This window comes from Pinus tabuliformis, chromosome J, assembly GCF_031772625.1.
Source record: "Pinus tabuliformis cultivar Carrire ecotype Pingquan chromosome J, CPIR1, whole genome shotgun sequence".
Taxonomy (NCBI): Eukaryota; Viridiplantae; Streptophyta; class Pinopsida; order Pinales; family Pinaceae; genus Pinus; species Pinus tabuliformis.
Window position 1 is genome coordinate 1,037,957,406 of NC_142295.1, and position 19,237 is coordinate 1,037,976,642.

Here is a 19,237-nt window from a genome sequence, read left to right on the forward strand (position 1 = left end):
GGTGAACTCCTAGATTAAATTTGTTGTTATGTGTATATGTTTATTTGTTGCATTATATGTTTGTTATATGTGTTTAATATAAGCAAAAACAAATGGACTTAAAACACTTAAATAGTTTAAAAATCAAAAGACATACACCAGTTTCAAGTATTTAATTCCGCAAATGTCATATATAAGCTAGATCATTTATTTGTTTAACTGAGTGGGAGGTTCTTGTAAGCATAAAAATTTATCAAACCCCCCTTTCAGATCATGGAGTGATGTAGATCCTTAGTCCAAGAGTTGCAGAAATGTGGGCAGGCTCCATGAAGTCATTCTCCTCATGGATCATTACCTTGCTACGGGGTCCCACAATATTCACTAGTAGGAGGATCAATGTGATTCAGATACTGCGGACTGCAAAGGAATGTTGATGACAGAGGAGGAGGCTTACTAGTAGAGTCAACAACAACACAATTTTCCCAATAGACAGTCGTAGACATAGTTGATTCAGTTCGTTTTTTTGGATGCTCTCAATTGTAGATGTTGTAGTAACAAAATAAATAGTGAGAGGTGTTGCATGCAATACATTACACAGGTGCAAGATAAGGGTGGTTGATAATCCCTTTCTTGCGGAGAGGGAGTGTTGAAAATGCAACAAGAAATTCTCAATTTTGATTTTTGCCTTAATGAAATTGAGGAAGTTCGAAACATTAGCATACAACTTAGAGGAGTTAATTGAGGTGACATGGCTCTTGTCACACAATTAAAAATACTCAATTTGAGTTAATGAGTTGGACTTCAGTTCACTTCAGTTGATTCCTAAAACATAGGAGTTTAGCTTAGTTAATTCGAGTTAGGGACATGAAGTTCAGTTGTGTGCAGTAGGTTCCTAAATTTCAGGAGCCTAGGTTGAGCTTATTTCAGTTGTAGCAATTTATTTCAGTTAAATTTAGCTATGGTCAGTTTAACTAGTTCTAATTGTTGGAGGAACTAGTGGAAGGTCAAGTTATGGAAGTGGAACTTAACCCACACACGGTGATCATACAAATAACTAATCAATCAGCCTAAGTTAGCTCATGTGTGTAGAGAATTCAAATTACCCAATTGAGATGGAGCTTTCAAGGCAGTGTACTATCAGTTGTAGACTATTCTGAAGTGTACAAGTGGTGCACGTAGTTAGAGGAAGGACCTAAAGAAATTGCACAATCCATATGAGGGAATTTCCCAATTAATAGAGGCCTAATTCCTCAAGGAATAGTGCAAGGAATTAAGAACTTGGAGGGCTAGAAAATTAGCTAAGTGTTGGCAAAATTTAGTCAAATAGGCAAATGAATATACTATACACTTGCAGGTTGTTCTTAGGCTTAAGCAAGCATATGTATTTCATATGTATTATCTGATTAATGCAATATAGGTCGGAAGGGGTTTTGAGAAGTTGATTTCCTCTAGATAAATATTTATGCATTTGTGATGTTTCTTTTTCATGTCTGTGATTTTTGTTTTAAATGGTGAATTAACTTCTACATATCAGTAGAGTAGCTTCATGTCTTGTGATTTAGTAAATTTCATGAGCAGTTTCAAATCTCACATTAATTTCTACACTAGTGTAAGCTTAGTAACAATAATTAAACTATTTAAACACCAATGTTCAAGCATCCACAATTCCTACTAGTATCAATTATCCACCTCCTTCTCTTTGAACAACTCTACAACTCCTATTGTAATTTATTCATTAGAAATCATCGCAAAACATTAGCACTGAAAGACCCTTTATTCCACTGACATAATTTATGGCAGAACCCCATTGCTAAAAATATGACTTCATAGAATTATATTCTTTCTCTAAATCACATATTAACAAGTACAAGCATAATGTTAAATGGAATGTCTAGATATTTTAATAGCTTTCAAATTTATACTCGTCTATTAATTAAACGAAGTCTTTCGGTAGAAATCACATGAGAGAATTTTTTTGCCGACGTGTTTGGAACCAACAACTGTGGTTCATCATCATCTATTAATGTTAAATAGAATGAACTATCAAAATTACTAATTAGCAACAACACTTGGACTTTATATAAACACAATATAGGTTTGCAAAGGCCGATAGAGCAATGATTCCATCCAAAGGTGCTCCTGTACAACCTAGTAGTGGGGAGATGTGTAGGTGTTAGATGTAAACATTTTATATTGCAGTTTTGTTTTTATTAATAAAATTTTAGATAAAAGAAAATTAAAATATACATATCACATTAAAATATATAACATATATATAAATAGTAGTGATATATTAAGATCCATTTTATCATACACATTAAAATAATGATTCCATAACTATATTAAAATTAAATTAATAGGCACATAAATATTTAATACTTCTGAGATAACAAGATTCTTAACCATGAATATTGGATGGATGGATATTATTAACTTCTACCATGGATATTATTAACTTCTAAATAAGTTTTGTTACAATGCCGTGGGCCAATACCATGGCTTATCAATACCACACGCCTAAAAACTATAACTCATTTCAAAATCAAAATGTTTTATAAATATTTTTATTTATTTTATTTTTATACCATTTTTAAAATTAAAACTCGATATTTACAATAAACTTGCCATATAACAAGATTCTTAACCATCGATATTCACCTTATTTTACCATAGATATTATTAACTTGTAAAGAGGCTTTGTTACAATATCATGGGCCACTACCATGGCTTATCAATACCACTTACCCAAATATTGGTTCAATTAAAAAATAATAAAAAATTGCTAATTATCTAAAAAATAAAAAATAAATAATAATTACATGATAATTATCATTGGAGATTTCCGAAAATGAACCATGTAATGTTTTTGATCCTAGACCAAAGAGCTTTAAGAATAAACTAGTGCTAAAAAGGATATTTATAAAAAAAAGTTGAAGTGAACTATATAATGTTTTTGATTCCAAAACAAAGAACTTTAAGAATAAGCTAGTGCTAAAGAGACTATTTATAGAAAGAAGTCAAGTATTCGTTTGATTAAAGATTAGCGAGGAATAAATTTGGTAAAATTAAATGTTATTAGAAATAAATATTAAATTAGAAAAAATAACTAATGATTAAAACCATAATTTGGCCAAAATTAAAAAGTATAAAATAAAATAATTAGTAATAAATGTTAAAATAGATAAAAATAAATAATGATTAAAACAATTATTTCACCACAATTAAACAAAGTCACACAAATAAATTAAATAAATTAAGAGTTAATGGAAGGAATGACCAAATTCTGGTAAGTCCAATTCTAATAAGGTTATATTGAAACATTAAAAAGTAAATTAAGAATTAATTAAATAATGAAGTAAAAATGGTTTAGAAATTAACGAGAAAATTAATATTACTAAACCAGTTTTAAATAAATTTAATCACGTTTAATTAAAGAGGGGGATGTTAAAGGATGAGGATCAATTTAATTTAAATTAAATAAGATCTAAGAAATAAAGTTAAAGAAGACCTCCAATTCGAAATGATGATTTTTTTTGTAAATGATTATAAGATTTATGAAGGTGGGGTTGGAGTGGGGTTGAGGTGGGGAAAATACCACCAAGGGCAGGAGAGAGGTAATTAAGGGAGCGGCAAGAATCACTCATTAATGGGTGAGATGGTAGATGACTAGTTTTCAGGATTGGCTAGGGTGAGAGTGTAATAACCCCAGAACATGTAATATTGAAAAGTTTACTGTGGTACAAGACAGTAATCAGTTGTTGTTATGATAAACAAAACTGTGACTACTATTTTAATAAAGTAAATTAAATACTTCTTGAAATTGTTGGCAGCCTCTAAGAGGTGAGATTGAAAAGAAAAGGATCAGTTGTGATAACTGATGGAACTACCCTCCAAAGCAGGAAAAGTCCTGGCTGAGGGGTTTCTGTGCTGTAGGGACAGACAGAAGGAAAGGAGAGAAAATCTTCTTGGAAAAAAAAAGAAGAAATGAAATGAATGGTTAAGTCTGATGGGGATCAGATAACCTGGCACTGAAGTGCACAGAACCTGTTGAGGGCTGAAGGCCTGCAGGATGGCTCGGGGGGAGAACTGCATCTGAGTGATGAGTCTCAAGGCTGGGTGGAGAGCCGAATTAAAGCTCAGGTGACTTTTTGTTTGAACAAAACCATTCCTGACAGAGGTAATAAGGTACGGTTCCAAACTAGTAGTCCCTGATATGAAAAGTACTGTGTATGGAAAATTACGGTGATTTAATTAGGAAAAATTATTTGTTTTCTGAAATATTGCTGTGAAAGATAGCATGTTGTGCATTTGGAAAACTAAAAAGAAACTGTCCGTTAATGGACCAGTCTGAGTTAGTACCCAGACAGGAAAAAAAAAAAACAAACAGAATATAGAGACAAAGTTATATTACGGGTGTAGGGAAACCCTACTCAGGGACTGGCTACTGGGTAGCAGTCACGACCCAATATTATTATTAACGGGGCTATCAATCAAACTATTAAACACTGAACAGTTAGACAGAAGTAAATTTTATATCCGGTAGACTGGGAAGAATGCCGGGGTGCTGCAAACAAAAGAGGTTTTATATCTCTTAAACAAAAGAGGACGCCGATTGTAGACGGGAGAGACCTCGAGACAGAGAGAGAAAAGCCGGTTGAAACCTAGGTTATTATGAAAACCGTGAATGTCCAACCGAAAGCTCCGCGCAGAGAGCGTTGGACGGTGGACCAAAGAGTGTGTAAGGGTTGACAATGAGTCTCTGTGCTTATGGTACAAACCGAGAGTAAATCTGAGACATAGCACCAGTTCTGGGTACAGAACAAATATAAACTACATTCTGTGCATCACGGTGACCAGAACCATAACAGAGTAATAACCAAGGTTCAACATAATATAACATTAAACGATAACTGTGGAAGTAAATATATACATGTATATATTCGGATTTAGAGCATGCAGACAGAATAAAGGTTATGTTGTTAAACCCAAGTCGAAAGCATGAACTGGTAATAAGTTTTAACCATACTAAATCTGAGAAAAAGACTTGTGCATGTGAATAAGAAGAAACGTAACTCTAATGAAATAGCGAACCCGTGCATGCAAACCGTAACAATATATATTTATAATAATCTGAAGGACTGTGCGAAAGATCAGAAGTCATGCATTCAGAGTCACCCTTTCCACAGGAAAAAGGGGATTATACATTTAACATCCATTATTCATCAAAGATATATCAAAACGAACTGTGCAATAATAGCATTTAAATACAGAGATTATAGCATAAGATGATCTTTATAACTGGGCAAAGCCGAGGCAGAAGCCGTTCGATGACAGACAAAAGAGGAACAACATATAAACCCTAAGTCTGTCTTCATGCATAAGGGACATTTAAAACGAAAAACAACCCAATACAATAGCAAAATTGCCGAGAGCTGAAGAGTTCATAACCGCATCGACGGCAAACTAATTACTTAAACATATCAATACACTGTGTAAGGGAACTAGCCCAAAACATTCAAGACTGTATCTGTGCGTGGAGGTCAGATCTGAACCATGCAAACAGCTATGAATCCAAGTCTGCCGCTAGGCGGCTATACATTTACAAAGCAAAAGAAAAGAACATGTTGGGTATGATAAACCCAAAACCCTCTGCAGTCATTAACTTGTAACCAGACCAGCACAGTCATAACCTAACTATGCAGCGGGCCAACTGTGATGGATCTTCACCGAGAACACCCGAAAGCGGATGAAAAGACCACAGTGAAATAGAGATCTGCATAAGATCATACAGGGTTTACATAACTGTAACCCTGAACCCTATCAATTAAACGAACTTTAAACTGTCGAGATTCATACCTGAGATGTTAGAAGGTCGCTGAAGCACAAATCACCATGGAGGTTGCCCTGGAGCATAGCCAAATCGACTGTATAATACTTGACAGAGGAAAACGAAAATAGCTGTAAGTAAAACTCAGAGATAACCAAACCATAAAGCAAATGCAAACTGAGAGAAACACCATTGTTACCTGCAAGGTTCATGGAGAGCGGAATACAGCTCCGGGGTATAATAGGTTGCAGCAATGAGTTGTTGAAAGCGAACAGGAGGAGAAGCAGTGAACCAGCCGCAATGACCGCGGACATCAAATGAAATAACCTGGTGTTTGGACGCATAAATACCACCGATAAACCCTGAGTGATCTCCAGCCCTCCGATCTCCAGAAGAGATCTAGACCGTCGAAGTATGGCGGGAGTCGTTGGTGGGGAGATCAAAGTTGGCTTTCCCAAGGTGTCACATGGCTGGAGAAACCTGGTCATGCCACCTGCCCCGGAAGGACGGATCGATGTAAAGGTGTGGATGACCTGTCTTCAAACGAGTACTGCGGCGGGACCATAAAAGCCCACGCCCATTAATACAAAGACGTTTGAAATATCTATGGTAGCTGTGAGTTATAAACAGTGTATAAATCAAATCCCAATGCTGACAGGTGTAATGCCGTGTGGTGAGTTACAGCCGAGACCCATAGTTAACACACAGCCAACGACATACGTGGATAGGGGTTTATAGTAATGCATGCCAACTGTTAAATGATTTATGTATATGCCTCTAACGCATGCCAAGAATACTTCGATGTATGATGTATTTGAAATTTATATGTATATTTATAGTGATAAATTGTAAGGTGTGTATGTAAAGCGGAATTATCAAAATGGTGAGCCTTAAGGTTCAAGGTTTGTCATGTATATGCATATATTTTAAAAAAATTATGTACATGTAAAGTAGGTGTGACAATTGGTATCAGAGCCAAGTTTCAACACTGTGGCCTTAAAAGAAAAACATAGTTCAGTATGCAGAAGGGCACACCAAACAACATATGCAGGTTAATAATGTGTTTAACTGTGTTCTGTTTATTTGGAATGAACCAGAATTGCAAAGTTAGCAGCTAAACCAGGAAAAGACAAGATGCAGGGACCCAGCAATAATCCACAAGAAAATGCAGGGTTGTGGGTGCAATTGGATGCAGAATCACGAAGTACAAACCTTGCGATCCTGGAAACTGTCTAGGAATTGAAGAATGAAATGGCGCGATTGAGAGAGGATAATGCTCGCTTAACAGTTGAGCAGGAAAAGATTTTGAAGAGCCTGTCGGACAGGCAGAACCCACCCCTGTCTAATCCCAGTGCAGAGCAGCAGAGGGTGACAGAAGAACAGGACTACCAAATGGAACCAGAGAACTCTGAAGACAAGGAAGACCACTCTGATAATGCGCCTCAACAGCAAACTTCGAAGCGTCAGAAAGTGGAACTGCAAGGAGAATTTCGAAAGATTAAACCTCCACATTTTGATGGTGAGCAGGAGGAAGCTGCAGAAGCCTGGTTAATCAATATGAATAAGTACTTTCAGTTATACGAGTATGACCACAATCTAAAGGCAAGATTGGCAATTTTCCAGTTACAAGGTAAGGCAACCTTGTGGTGGGAAGAAATCAAGATCGTTAAGGGGGTCAGTGAACGGACCATTACCTGGGAAAAGTTCCAGAGATATTTTAAAGAAAGGTACCTGACTGAGCGTTTTTATGATGAAAAAGCCTGGGAATTTCACGATCTGAGACTGGGACAGCAGACCATGGACGAGTTTATTAACCGTTTTACTTCGCTGCTACGTTATGTACCCTACATCAAGGAGGAGAAAGCCAAGGTCCAAAGGTTTGTGAGCAGTTTACCTTCATACATAAGGGAAAGGATTGAATTTGACAATCCTAGAACCATGGACGAGGCTATCCGTAAGGCGAGAATCTGTTACCAGCAGAGCAAACAAAAGGGGGACACCTCCAGCAAAAGATGGAATGAGAAAAGAGGAGGTCGGATGGTTGGAAGCAGCAAAGGAAATCGCAGCAGTGGGAACAAGGGTGCTGGTAAAGGACTAAACAACAGACCGGTGGCAAGGAATGCGCCCCGACCCAGACCAATGAGCGAATCCAAGGCAAACGAACAGTCTGTTAGACCAGAAGGTGAGGGGACGACCAGACCGCCAGTGCAGTGCTGGGGTTGTGGAGGACCTCACTATGTCAAGAACTGCCCACAAAGGAAGGGTACAGACCAAATATCTCAGATTCATGAGGCGTCGACTGTTGGGGACGTGGCGCGTAGTGTACCAAGAATCAACGCTGCACTGGAGGACCGACAAGCGGAGTACCAGCCATCTATGATCGAATTTGAAGGTAAAATCTCAAACTTTTCCATAGCTGTTCTTATAGACCCTGGGGCTACTTTAAGTTATATTAGCCCGAAAGTAGTGGAACAGTGTAAACTACAAGCTGAAAAGTTCAAGAACCCGTAGCTGGTCCAACTAGCCATAGGAGCCAAGAGACGAGTTTTGTCCAAAGTGAATAACTGCTCCTTAGTTATGGCTGGACAGTCTATAGTGGCAGATCTGAATGTACTGCCCTTGGGTTCTTATGACATCTTGATTGGGATGGACTGGCTAGAGAAACACTGGTCCTTAGTGAACTGTAAAACCAAGACCATCTATTACAAAGATGACCTTGGAGAACAACGGGAGTTGCAAGGAATCAGACACCCGGTGCAGATTCGACCTATTACAGCAACTCAGCTAGCTAAGTGCATCAAGAAGAAATGTCAAATCTACGCTATTCAGGTGGGGTACGTGAATCAGAAGGATAAAACTACTACGCTAGGTGGTATTCCGATAGTACAAGAGTTTGCGGATGTCTTTCCCGAGGAAGTGCCGGGACTACCACCAAAGCGGGATGTGGATTTTACGATTGAGCTGATTCCAGGGGCAGCACCGGTGTCACGGGCACCCTATCGTATGAGTGTGCCAGAACTGACGGAATTGAAGATGCAATTGCAGGAACTGTTGGATAAAAATTACATCCGACCTAGCGTATCACCTTGGGGAGCCCCGGTGCTGTTCGTCAAAAAGAAAGATGGAACCTTCCGAATGTGTATTGATTATCGTCAGCTGAATAAGCTCACGATCAAAAACAAGTATCCTTTGCCTAGGATTGACGAACTTTTTGATCAGGTGAAGGGAGCCACGGTGTTTTCTAAAATTGACCTGCGATCTGGTTACCATCAGATCAGAATAAAAGAGGAAGATATTGCTAAAAACGCCTTCAGAACGCGCAAATCGAGGAAGGAGCACGAAGAACATCTTAGATTGGTATTGCAAACTTTGCGGGAACATCAATTATATGCAAAGTTTAGCAAATGTGACTTTTACAAGGAAGAGATACAATATTTGGGCCATGTGATCACTAAGGAAGGAATCGCAGTGGACCCCGAGAAGATCAGAACCATAATGGAGTGGCCTACACCAAAGGATGTGGCGGATATTAGGTCCTTTATGGGGTTAGCAGGTTATTATCGACGATTTGTTGAAGGCTTCTCGAGGGTAGCATACCCTATTACCTCTTTGCAAAAGAAGGGAAAAGCATTCAAGTGGACCTCAGAGTGCCAGAAGAGCTTTGAACAGCTCAAACACTTACTTACCACCGCACCTGTACTAAGCATAGCTGATCCTAATAAGGATTATGTAGTTTGCACGGATGCAAGTAAGGAAGGTGTGGGAGGAGTGCTGATGCAGGAGGGAAGAGTCATTGCTTATGAATCTAGAAATTTGAAGGAGCACGAACAGAAATACTCTGCCTACGACATGGAACTGGCTGCTGTCATTCACGACCTGAAAATGTGGCGGCACTACCTTTTGGGCAGAAAATTTCTGTTACTAACAGACCATCACAGCCTAACAAATTATTTCAGTCAACCAACTTTAAATACAAGGCAAGCTCGTTGGGCTGACTTTTTAAGTGGATTTGACTTTGAAATTAAGCATTTAAAGGGAAGGGAGAACCGCGTGGCTGATGCATTAAGTCGAAAGGTACAATGCTTGTGCAAAATTTCAGTTAGTAAATGGAAAAATACTTTGTTGGAAAGAATAAAAACAGCAGCTGAATGTGATGCTGTGTATCAGCAAATTAAACAGCAAATACAACAACTCCCTGATAAAGAATCACAACAGGGGCATAGGCTAGATGATGCTGGAATGTTATATTTTAACAATAAGCTATATGTACCCAATGAAGATAATGTTAAGAATTTGATTCTAGATGAGTTTCACACCAGCCATTATGCCGGGCATCCGGGCTACCAGAAAATGGTTACCGCCCTTCGCAAAGAATTCTATTGGCCAAAAATGAAGAAGGAGGTGGCTGAGTATCTAGCACGATGTCTAGAATGCCAACAGATTAAGGCAGAACATTTGCATCCAGCTGGGCTGTTACAACCCCTACCTATTCCAGAATGGAAGTGGGAGACGATCTCCATGGATTTTATAACAGGGCTGCCTAAAACAAAGAAAAATAATGATTCCATTATGGTAGTAGTGGATAAGCTAAGTAAGGCAGCACACTTCATACCGGTGCAATCGACATATAAAGCTGTGCAGATTGCACATGTTTTCATGCAAAATATTTTCAAATTGCATGGACTTCCGAAGGTGATTATCTCTGACCGGGATGTCAAGTTTACATCAACTTTTTGGAAGACATTGTTTGCTGAATTAGGAACACAGCTGAACTTTAGTACAGCTTATCATCCTCAAACAGATGGCCAAACGGAACGAGTAAATCAAGTTGTGGAAGACATGCTGAGAGCATGCGTTATGATGAAGCCAACCCAATGGGAAGACTATCTCCACTTGGTCGAATTCGCATATAACAATGGATACCATTCCTCAACTCAGATGAGTCCTTTTGAGGTTATGTATGGGCGGAAGTGCCGCACACCTGCAAGCTGGGGTGGACCGGAAGACAAGTTGCGAATTGGTCCAGACATGCTCAAGGAAATGGAGGATACAATAAAGAAGGTGCGTGCCAACTTGAAAGCCGCTCAGGATAGACAGAAAAGCTTCGCTGATCGAAAGAGAAGATTCAAGGAATTTCAGGTTGGGGATCATGTGTTCGTAAGAATCCAACCAAGAAGGAGTACCTTGCAGTGGAGTGGATGTGCCAAATTGGCACCCCGCTACTTTGGACCTTTTCAGATCTTGGCAAAAGTGGGGCCGGTGGCTTACCAACTCGCCCTACCAAGCCATATTAAGATTCACAATGTGTTTCACGTATCCGTATTAAAGCAATACGTTTACGATCCTAAACATGTGATTCAATGGCAGAATGTTCGGGTAAGGATTAATCTGGACACTATGAATAAGCACTGTTTTAAACTGAAAAATAATTAAATTTATTGCTGATTGCAGGTCGAGCCGGAAGGCGAGGTTCTGGTCGAACCACTGAACATCCTAGATCGGAGAGAGGTGCAGCTGCGGAAACGAGTTATTTCGCAAGCTAAAGTGCAATGGCAGCACTATGGTCCAGAAGAAGCTACTTGGGAGGACGAGGAACTCCTTAGAGAAGCGTACCCAAACTTGTTTAAGAGAGACAGACATCGGGACGATGTCCAATCTCAGGAGGGGGAGATGTAATAACCCCAGAACATGTAATATTGAAAAGTTTACTGTGGTAAAAGACAGTAATCAGTTGTTGTTATGATAAACAAAACTGTGACTACTATTTTAATAAAGTAAATTAAATACTTCTTGAAATTGTTGGCAGCCTCTAAGAGGTGAGATTGAAAAGAAAAGGATCAGTTGTGATAACTGATGGAACTACCCTCCAAAGCAGGAAAAGTCCTGGCTGAGGGGTTTCTGTGCTGTAGGGACAGACAGAAGGAAAGGAGAGAAAATCTTCTTGGAAAAAAGAAGAAGAAATGAAATGAATGGTTAAGTCTGATGGGGATCAGATAACCTGGCACTGAAGTGCACAGAACCTGTTGAGGGCTGAAGGCCTGCAGGATGGCTCGGGGGGAGAACTGCATCTGAGTGATGAGTCTCAAGGCTAGGTGGAGAGCAGAATTAAAGCTCAGGTGACTTTTTGTTTGAACAAAACCATTCCTGACAGAGGTAATCAGGTACGGTTCCAAACTAGTAGTCCCTGATATGAAAAGTACTGTGTATGGAAAATTACGGTGATTTAATTAGGAAAAATTATTTGTTTTCTGAAATATTGCTGTGAAAGATAGCATGTTGTGCATTTGGAAAACTAAAAAGAAACTGTCCGTTAATGGACCAGTCTGAGTTAGTACCCAGACAGGAAAAAAAAAAAACAAATAGAATATAGAGACAAAGTTATATTACGGGTGTAGGGAAACCCTACTCAGGGACTGGCTACTGGGTAGCAGTCACGACCCAATATTATTATTAACGGGGCTATCAATCAAACTATTAAACACTGAACAGTTAGACAGAAGTAAATTTTATATCCGGTAGACTGGGAAGAATGCCGGGGTGCTGCAAACAAAAGAGGTTTTATATCTCTTAAACAAAAGAGGACGCCGATTGTAGATGGGAGAGACCTCGAGACAGAGAGAGAAAAGCCGGTTGAAACCTAGGTTATTACGAAAACCGTGAATGTCCAACCGAAAGCTCCGCGCAGAGAGCGTTGGACGGTGGACCAAAGAGTGTGTAAGGGTTGACAATGAGTCTCTGTGCTTATGGTACAAACCGAGAGTAAATCTGAGACATAGCACCAGTTCTGGGTACAGAACAAATATAAACTACATTCTGTGCATCACGGTGACCAGAACCATAACAGAGTAATAACCAAGGTTCAACATAATATAACATTAAACGATAACTGTGGAAGTAAATATATACATGTATATATTCAGATTTAGAGCATGCAGACAGAATAAAGGTTATGTTGTTAAACCCAAGTCGAAAGCATGAACTGGTAATAAGTTTTAACCATACTAAATCTGAGAAAAAGACTTGTGCATGTGAATAAGAAGAAACGTAACTCTAATGAAATAGCGAACCTGTGCATGCAAACCGTAACAATATATATTTATAATAATCTGAAGGACTGTGCGAAAGATCAGAAGTCATGCATTCAGAGTCACCCTTTCCACAGGAAAAAGGGGATTATACATTTAACATCCATTATTCATCAAAGATATATCAAAACGAACTGTGCAATAATAGCATTTAAATACAGAGATTATAGCATAAGATGATCTTTATAACTGGGCAAAGCCGAGGCAGAAGCCGTTCGATGACAGACAAAAGAGGAACATCATATAAACCCTAAGTCTGTCTTCATGCATAAGGGACATTTAAAACGAAAAACAACCCAATACAATAGCAAAATTGCCGAGAGCTGAAGAGTTCATAACCGCATCGACGGCAAACTAATTACTTAAACATATCAATACACTGTGTAAGGGAACTAGCCCAAAACATTCAAGACTGTATCTGCGCGTGGAGGCCAGATCTGAACCATGCAAACAGCTATGAATCCAAGTCTGCCGCTAGGCGGCTATACATTTACAAAGCAAAAGAAAAGAACATGTTGGGTATGATAAACCCAAAACCCTCTGCAGTCATTAACTTGTAACCGGACCAGCACAGTCATAACCTAACTATGCAGCGGGCCAACTGTGATGGATCTTCACCGAGAACACCCGAAAGCAGATGAAAAGACCACAGTGAAATAGAGATCTGCATAAGATCATACAGGGTTTACATAACTGTAACCCTGAACCCTATCAATTAAACGAACTTTAAACTGTCGAGATTCATACCTGAGATGTTAGAAGGTCGCTGAAGCACAAATCGCCATGGAGGTTGCCCTGGAGCATAGCCAAATCGACTGTATAATACTTGACAGAGGAAAACGAAAATAGCTGTAAGTAAAACTCAGAGATAACCAAACCATAAAGCAAATGCAAACTGAGAGAAACACCGTTGTTACCTGCAAGGTTCATGGAGAGCGGAATACAGCTCTGGGGTATAACAGGTTGCAGCAATGAGTTGTTGAAAGCGAACTGGAGGAGAAGCAGTGAACCAGCCGCAATGACCGCGGACATCAAATGAAATAACCTGGTGTTTGGACGCATAAATACCACCGATAAACCCTGAGTGATCTGCAGCCCTCCGATCTCCAGAAGAGATCTAGATCGTCGAAGTATGGCGGGAGTCGTTGGCGGGGAGATCAAAGTTGGCTCTCCCAAGGTGTCACATGGCTGGAGAAACCAGATCATGCCACCTGCCCCGGAAGGACGGATCGATGTAAAGGTGTGGATGACCTGTCTTCAAACGAGTACTTCGGCGGGACCATAAAAGCCCACGCCCATTAATACAAAGACGTTTGAAATATCTATGGTAGCTGTGAGTTATAAACAGTGTATAAATCAAATCCCAATGCTGACAGGTGTAATGCCGTGTGGTGAGTTACAGCCGAGACCCATAGTTAACACACAGCCAACGACATACGTGGATAGGGGTTTATAGTAATGAATGCCAACTGTTAAATGATTTATGTATATGCCTCTAACGCATGCCAAGAATACTTCGATGTATGATGTATTTGAAATTTATATGTATATTTATAGTGATAAATTGTAAGGTGTGTATGTAAAGCGGAATTATCAAAATGGTGAGCCTTAAGGTTCAAGGTTTGTCATGTATATGCATATATTTTAAAAAAATTATGTACATGTAAAGTAGGTGTGACAGAGAGGGGCACGAATCACTATCAGCTGAAATGGTAAATGACCAGTTTTCATGATTGGCTAAGTATGTATCCATCCTCATAAAACATTTGACTACCTCAAATTACATAAAACTAAAACTAAAAATAAAAATAAAAATTAATAAATATAATTAATAATAAAACCAACATAAATCCATTTTACCTCTTTGATCCACTAAAATCGGAGAGATATCAATATTTTTTAGATGCAAACCTCTTTTAGAGTAAAAATGACTAGTTTTCACTGAGAGGGGTGGGGAGGAGCCGGAATCACCCATCAATAGGTGAGATGGTAGACGGTTAGTTTTCGGGATTGGCTAACCATGTATCCATCTTCATAAAACATTTGAGTGCATCAAATTACATAAAAATAAAAATAAAAATAAAAATTAATAAATATAATCAATAATAACATCAACATAAATCTATATTACGTCTTGATCCACAGAGATATCAATATTTTTTAGAGTAAAAAAGACCACTTTTCACCGAGAGAGGGATGGGGATGCGTGGGAATCACGCATCAATAGGTGAGATGGTAGATGACCGATTGGCTAAGCATATATCCATCCTCATAAAACATTTGACTACGTCAAATTAGATAAAAGTAAAAATAAAAATAAAAATTAATAAATATAATTAATAATAAAACCAACATAAATCCATTTTACCTCTTGATCCACCAAAGTCAGAGAGATATCAATATTTTTTTAGATGCAAACTTCTTTTAGAGTAAAAATGACTAGTTTTCACATAGGGAGGGGCGGAATTACCCATCAATGGGTGAGATGGTATATGACCATTTTCAAGATTGCCTAACATGTATCCATCCTCATAAAACATTTGGCTACCTCAAATTACATAAAACTAACACTAAAAATAAAAAGTAATAAATATAATTAATAATAAAACCAACATAAATTCATTTTAACTCTAGATCCACCAAAGTCGAAGAGATATCAATTTTTTTAGATGCAAACTTCTTCTAAAGTAAAAAGGGGTGACATAGTGGAAGGAGGCCACGATTTTGCCTGGAAAATAGTGAAAATTTCAGTATGATTTTGGCAAAAATCCGACCAAAATTTTGAGAAATCTGGGTTATAGCGATCAAGCTTCATAATTATGTTCACATTTGATGCTCCACTTAGTAATCCTAAAATTAAAATGGATCTAGCTAGTTAATAGCAACGGTTCATAAACACATAGGTGAGAATAAGATTATAAATAAACACTTTAACCTGCACAGTAAATGTATAAATATATAAATCATACCATCAATCTCTCAATCTTAATGGTCTGAGTTCGAGTTTGGCAGTGGACTCAATCTTAATGGTCTGAGTTCGAGTTTGGCAGTGGAAACTGGTAAATAAGAGCAGAAGAAAAGTGCAAGAACGTCAATACTGGGCCAAACAAACAAACTGAGGTAAGTGAATAAACCTTTATTTGTTTAGGGTTAATATTTGATCTTTGATTAATATGTTGATCCCGGCGATAATTTTTTTCTCCTATGCTAAATTTTTTTAGGGTTTATATTTGATCTTTGATTAGATCCAGAGGCTGGCGAGCATGCTTTTTCTCCTATGCACTACGTAATGCACAACTATACCCGCACTTCTTTGTTTCAAACCGAATTGATCACATTTTTTGTTTCCGCACATGATCTTCAGTAGTTCTTGAACTCCATTGTGCTATGCACTTTTCGTACGATCATGCATTTGCTTGGGCGTTAGGGAGGGGAACATGCATGTATATATCTATAGAATAAAAGGAAAACATTGTGGGAAAGTATAAAGCACTTCTCAGTGTTTATTCAAACTAATAGTAAAACCCAAAGAAATATATTTAGCTGGTAAGTTATCTGGTGATTTATAAAATTCTACTCATTATTGAGTGATTTTTAGTAAAAATACAGGTGGGATTATTGTAAATCTATTCTAAATCTGGAATAAAATTCTACTCATTATTGAGTGATTTTTAGTAAAAATACAGGTGGGATTATTGTAAATCTATTCTAAATCTGGAAACTCTGCTAGAGTTGTTGATGAGATTTACTTTCATATTACTTGTTAAGAGGTGCATTCATATGAATCCCAGCTTCCAAAAATTTAAACAGTAACACAAAATTCTACCAAATATCTTTCCATTCTCATGAGTGTCGGTGGCTTTGTGGCAGAAGCAATTCGCGGTTGCCATTTGTGGCAGAGGAGCAGTATTCAGAAAATCGAGACTTCAGGAAAGAGCGACGGAAAGGGAGGGAAGAATGGAGCAGGCTCAAGGAAGAAGCGAGTAACCAAAACAGTGAAGGCCGGATTGACCTTTCCAGTGGGGAGGATTGCCAGATATCTCAAGAAAGGGCGGTATGCCAAGCGGGTTGGAGCCGGGGCGGCCGTCTACCTTGCCGCTGTCTTGGAATATCTCACCGCCGAAGTGTTGGAGTTTGCCGGAAAAGCTGCCCGTCGTTGCAAGAAGACCAGAATTATCCCTCGGCACATTATGCTAGCCGTCCGATCCGATGAGGATTTGGATAAAGTTTTCGAGAATGTGACCATCGCCAGTGGTGGAGCGATGGAAATCATTCATTACGCTCTCTTCTCCCAGAAGTACATCGAGAAAGTGAAGAATGGGAAAGTGAAGAATGTTTATGCGCCAAATTGATGTTTTTTATAACATCACTTTTTCTTCCTCTTCGGGCATTTTGCTTTCTAACTTATTACTTATAGATATATATATATATATAGGTCTTAAATCAATTCTGTTCGTAGTGTGCCCTGTTCAAATGTTGTTTTATGTATAAATCCCTTTCGAAAGGTATGGCAAATTAGGCGCCGGAGTTTAGGGTTCCAAGTTTACTGAACTTTCGAGGATTTATAGGTTTACAATAACTCATTTTGTTGTTTTATGTTACATTACTATTTACTACGTTTATTATTGTTCCAAGTCCTTTATTGTTGTTCCAAGTCCTTTATTGTCTGTAGGTTTTATGTATTCAATATGTTGGTTCTTAAGTTTTTTTTTTTGTTTTTTTGGTGCTTTTTCTTTCTTTATTTTTTACTCCAGGCTTTTATTGTTTAAACTATGTTTAAATGTTATTTTTTAAGTTTTTGGACTAATATAATTAACAACGTTTAAATTAATGTTGAATTGTTTTCCTGTAAGCCTAATAGTTAGAACTTTGAAGTTGTTTGTTTTTGGTAATCTATTATATGTTAATTGTTTCTTTTTCATTGTATTTAAGAGTATATCTTTATTTAGCATTGAATGGTTTTTCTTTAGGCCTAATAGTTAGAATCTTGAAGTTGTTTGTTTGATATGTTATTAGTTTCTTTTTCATTGTATTTAAGAGCATATTGTTACTGTTAATTGATCCTTGGTCTTTTACATGGAAGACCAATAAGGGTTTTTGTTGTTGTTGTTTTTGTAAAATGTGTATGATTAATCTACTATGACCAAACTGATAATTTTTTAACTCTCATCTTAATGTGGTGCTTTATCTAATTAGTTGATTCTTAAAAGTCTTATGAAATCTTGAGATGATTAGGAATCTCCACTTCAATGCTACTTCTTGCTTCAACCTAAATGTGGGTGGATTAGTTGGTAACTTCATTGAAGGATTTGTCATTGTATATATGCCCATTGGTTCCAACTCTAAAGAAATTCATCATTGGCTTGGAATTTATAATCTACACTACTATAGGAGTCACCTCTTAATATAGTAGATTCCCCATTTCTACTGAAATTACTTAGTTATCTTCTTAGGAGGGATAATAGTAATTATAAATCTTTATAATAGTGATGCTTGAATAGGGAGTGAAAGAGGAGACATTTTTATGATCTTATGCTAGAGCCTTAAAGAAGAAAACAAATGTCAAATAGATTTTGTGACCATAGGGATGCTAGCTTTTTCCTTATAGACCATAGAAATCTATTGGAAATTTAGGTGAACTTATTTATAATAAATTTAGGGATGATTGTAAATGAGCTATAATATGTGTATTCCATTTATGACATTCTTTATTAAAATATCTATGAGTATTAAGTTTGTAGTCATCATTATTTTAGGCTTTGAGTGAAGCCCCACAATATAAGATATCTACATGGTAAAATTTGAAGAAAAATAGAAATCCCAAAAAATCAAATTATCTCATAAAAGAATTGGAAGTTGGAAAAGGCTCAGGGAAAATAATGGATAATTTTTACCACAAAACCCAAATTTATCATAAAAAGAAAGGGCAATTTAATATATGAGTCATTAGCATCAAACGTTCTTAAAACACTTACAAAACCCACAATTTATTCATAATTAGTTTTTGTAGATACTAGATTAGTGGAGCCCAACATAAATAAGTGTTTAGAAAAAACACAATTGAGTCATATAACTAGGTTTTGTAGAATAAAAAATCATGGGATATCTACATAGTAAAATGAGGAGAAAAATAGAAATCCCAAACCATGAAGTTCAAATTTAAGCAAAAAGGGACTCAAGGGACTCATAAGGAAAATAATGGGCAAATATTGTTCTTCCCAAATTTTACTTGGAAGACATGCATCCTCACATCTACAAGTCTTTGGGTTGTATATGTACTGAGTGGTTCTCTTTGTTGGATATGAAAATTTCCCTGGTGGAGGTGCAATACTATACACATAATTAT

At 37.6% G+C, this 19,237-nt stretch overlaps 1 protein-coding gene and 1 pseudogene across 8 annotated transcripts; one reads left to right on the plus strand and one right to left on the minus strand.

Annotated features, from left to right (window-relative positions):
• Window positions 1-5,223: 5,223 nt before the first annotated feature.
• Window positions 5,224-13,927, minus strand: LOC149230424 (uncharacterized). Of its 8 annotated transcripts, none has more exons than XR_016247370.1 (5): window positions 13,809-13,927; window positions 13,639-13,686; window positions 6,006-6,356; window positions 5,836-5,913; window positions 5,224-5,752 (listed from the first exon to the last, which is right to left on the minus strand). XR_016247370.1 is itself a non-coding variant. In XM_089376053.1 (5 exons), exons 3-5 carry the CDS (start codon window positions 6,292-6,294, stop codon window positions 5,663-5,665), a joined length of 447 nt encoding a protein of 148 aa, XP_089232179.1. In that variant the 5' UTR covers window positions 6,295-6,356; window positions 13,639-13,716; window positions 13,809-13,927; the 3' UTR covers window positions 5,224-5,662. The 8 variants fall into 8 exon arrangements, 6 of the variants coding, with proteins under 6 accessions (XP_089232179.1, XP_089232181.1, XP_089232183.1 ...); XR_016247369.1 differs by having other exon boundaries at window positions 13,639-13,706; XM_089376053.1 differs by having other exon boundaries at window positions 5,836-5,903; window positions 13,639-13,716.
• Window positions 13,928-16,736: 2,809 nt separating this feature from the next.
• On the plus strand, window positions 16,737-17,243 carry LOC149230425 (putative histone H2A.1 pseudogene; annotated as a pseudogene).
• Window positions 17,244-19,237: the final 1,994 nt, after the last annotated feature.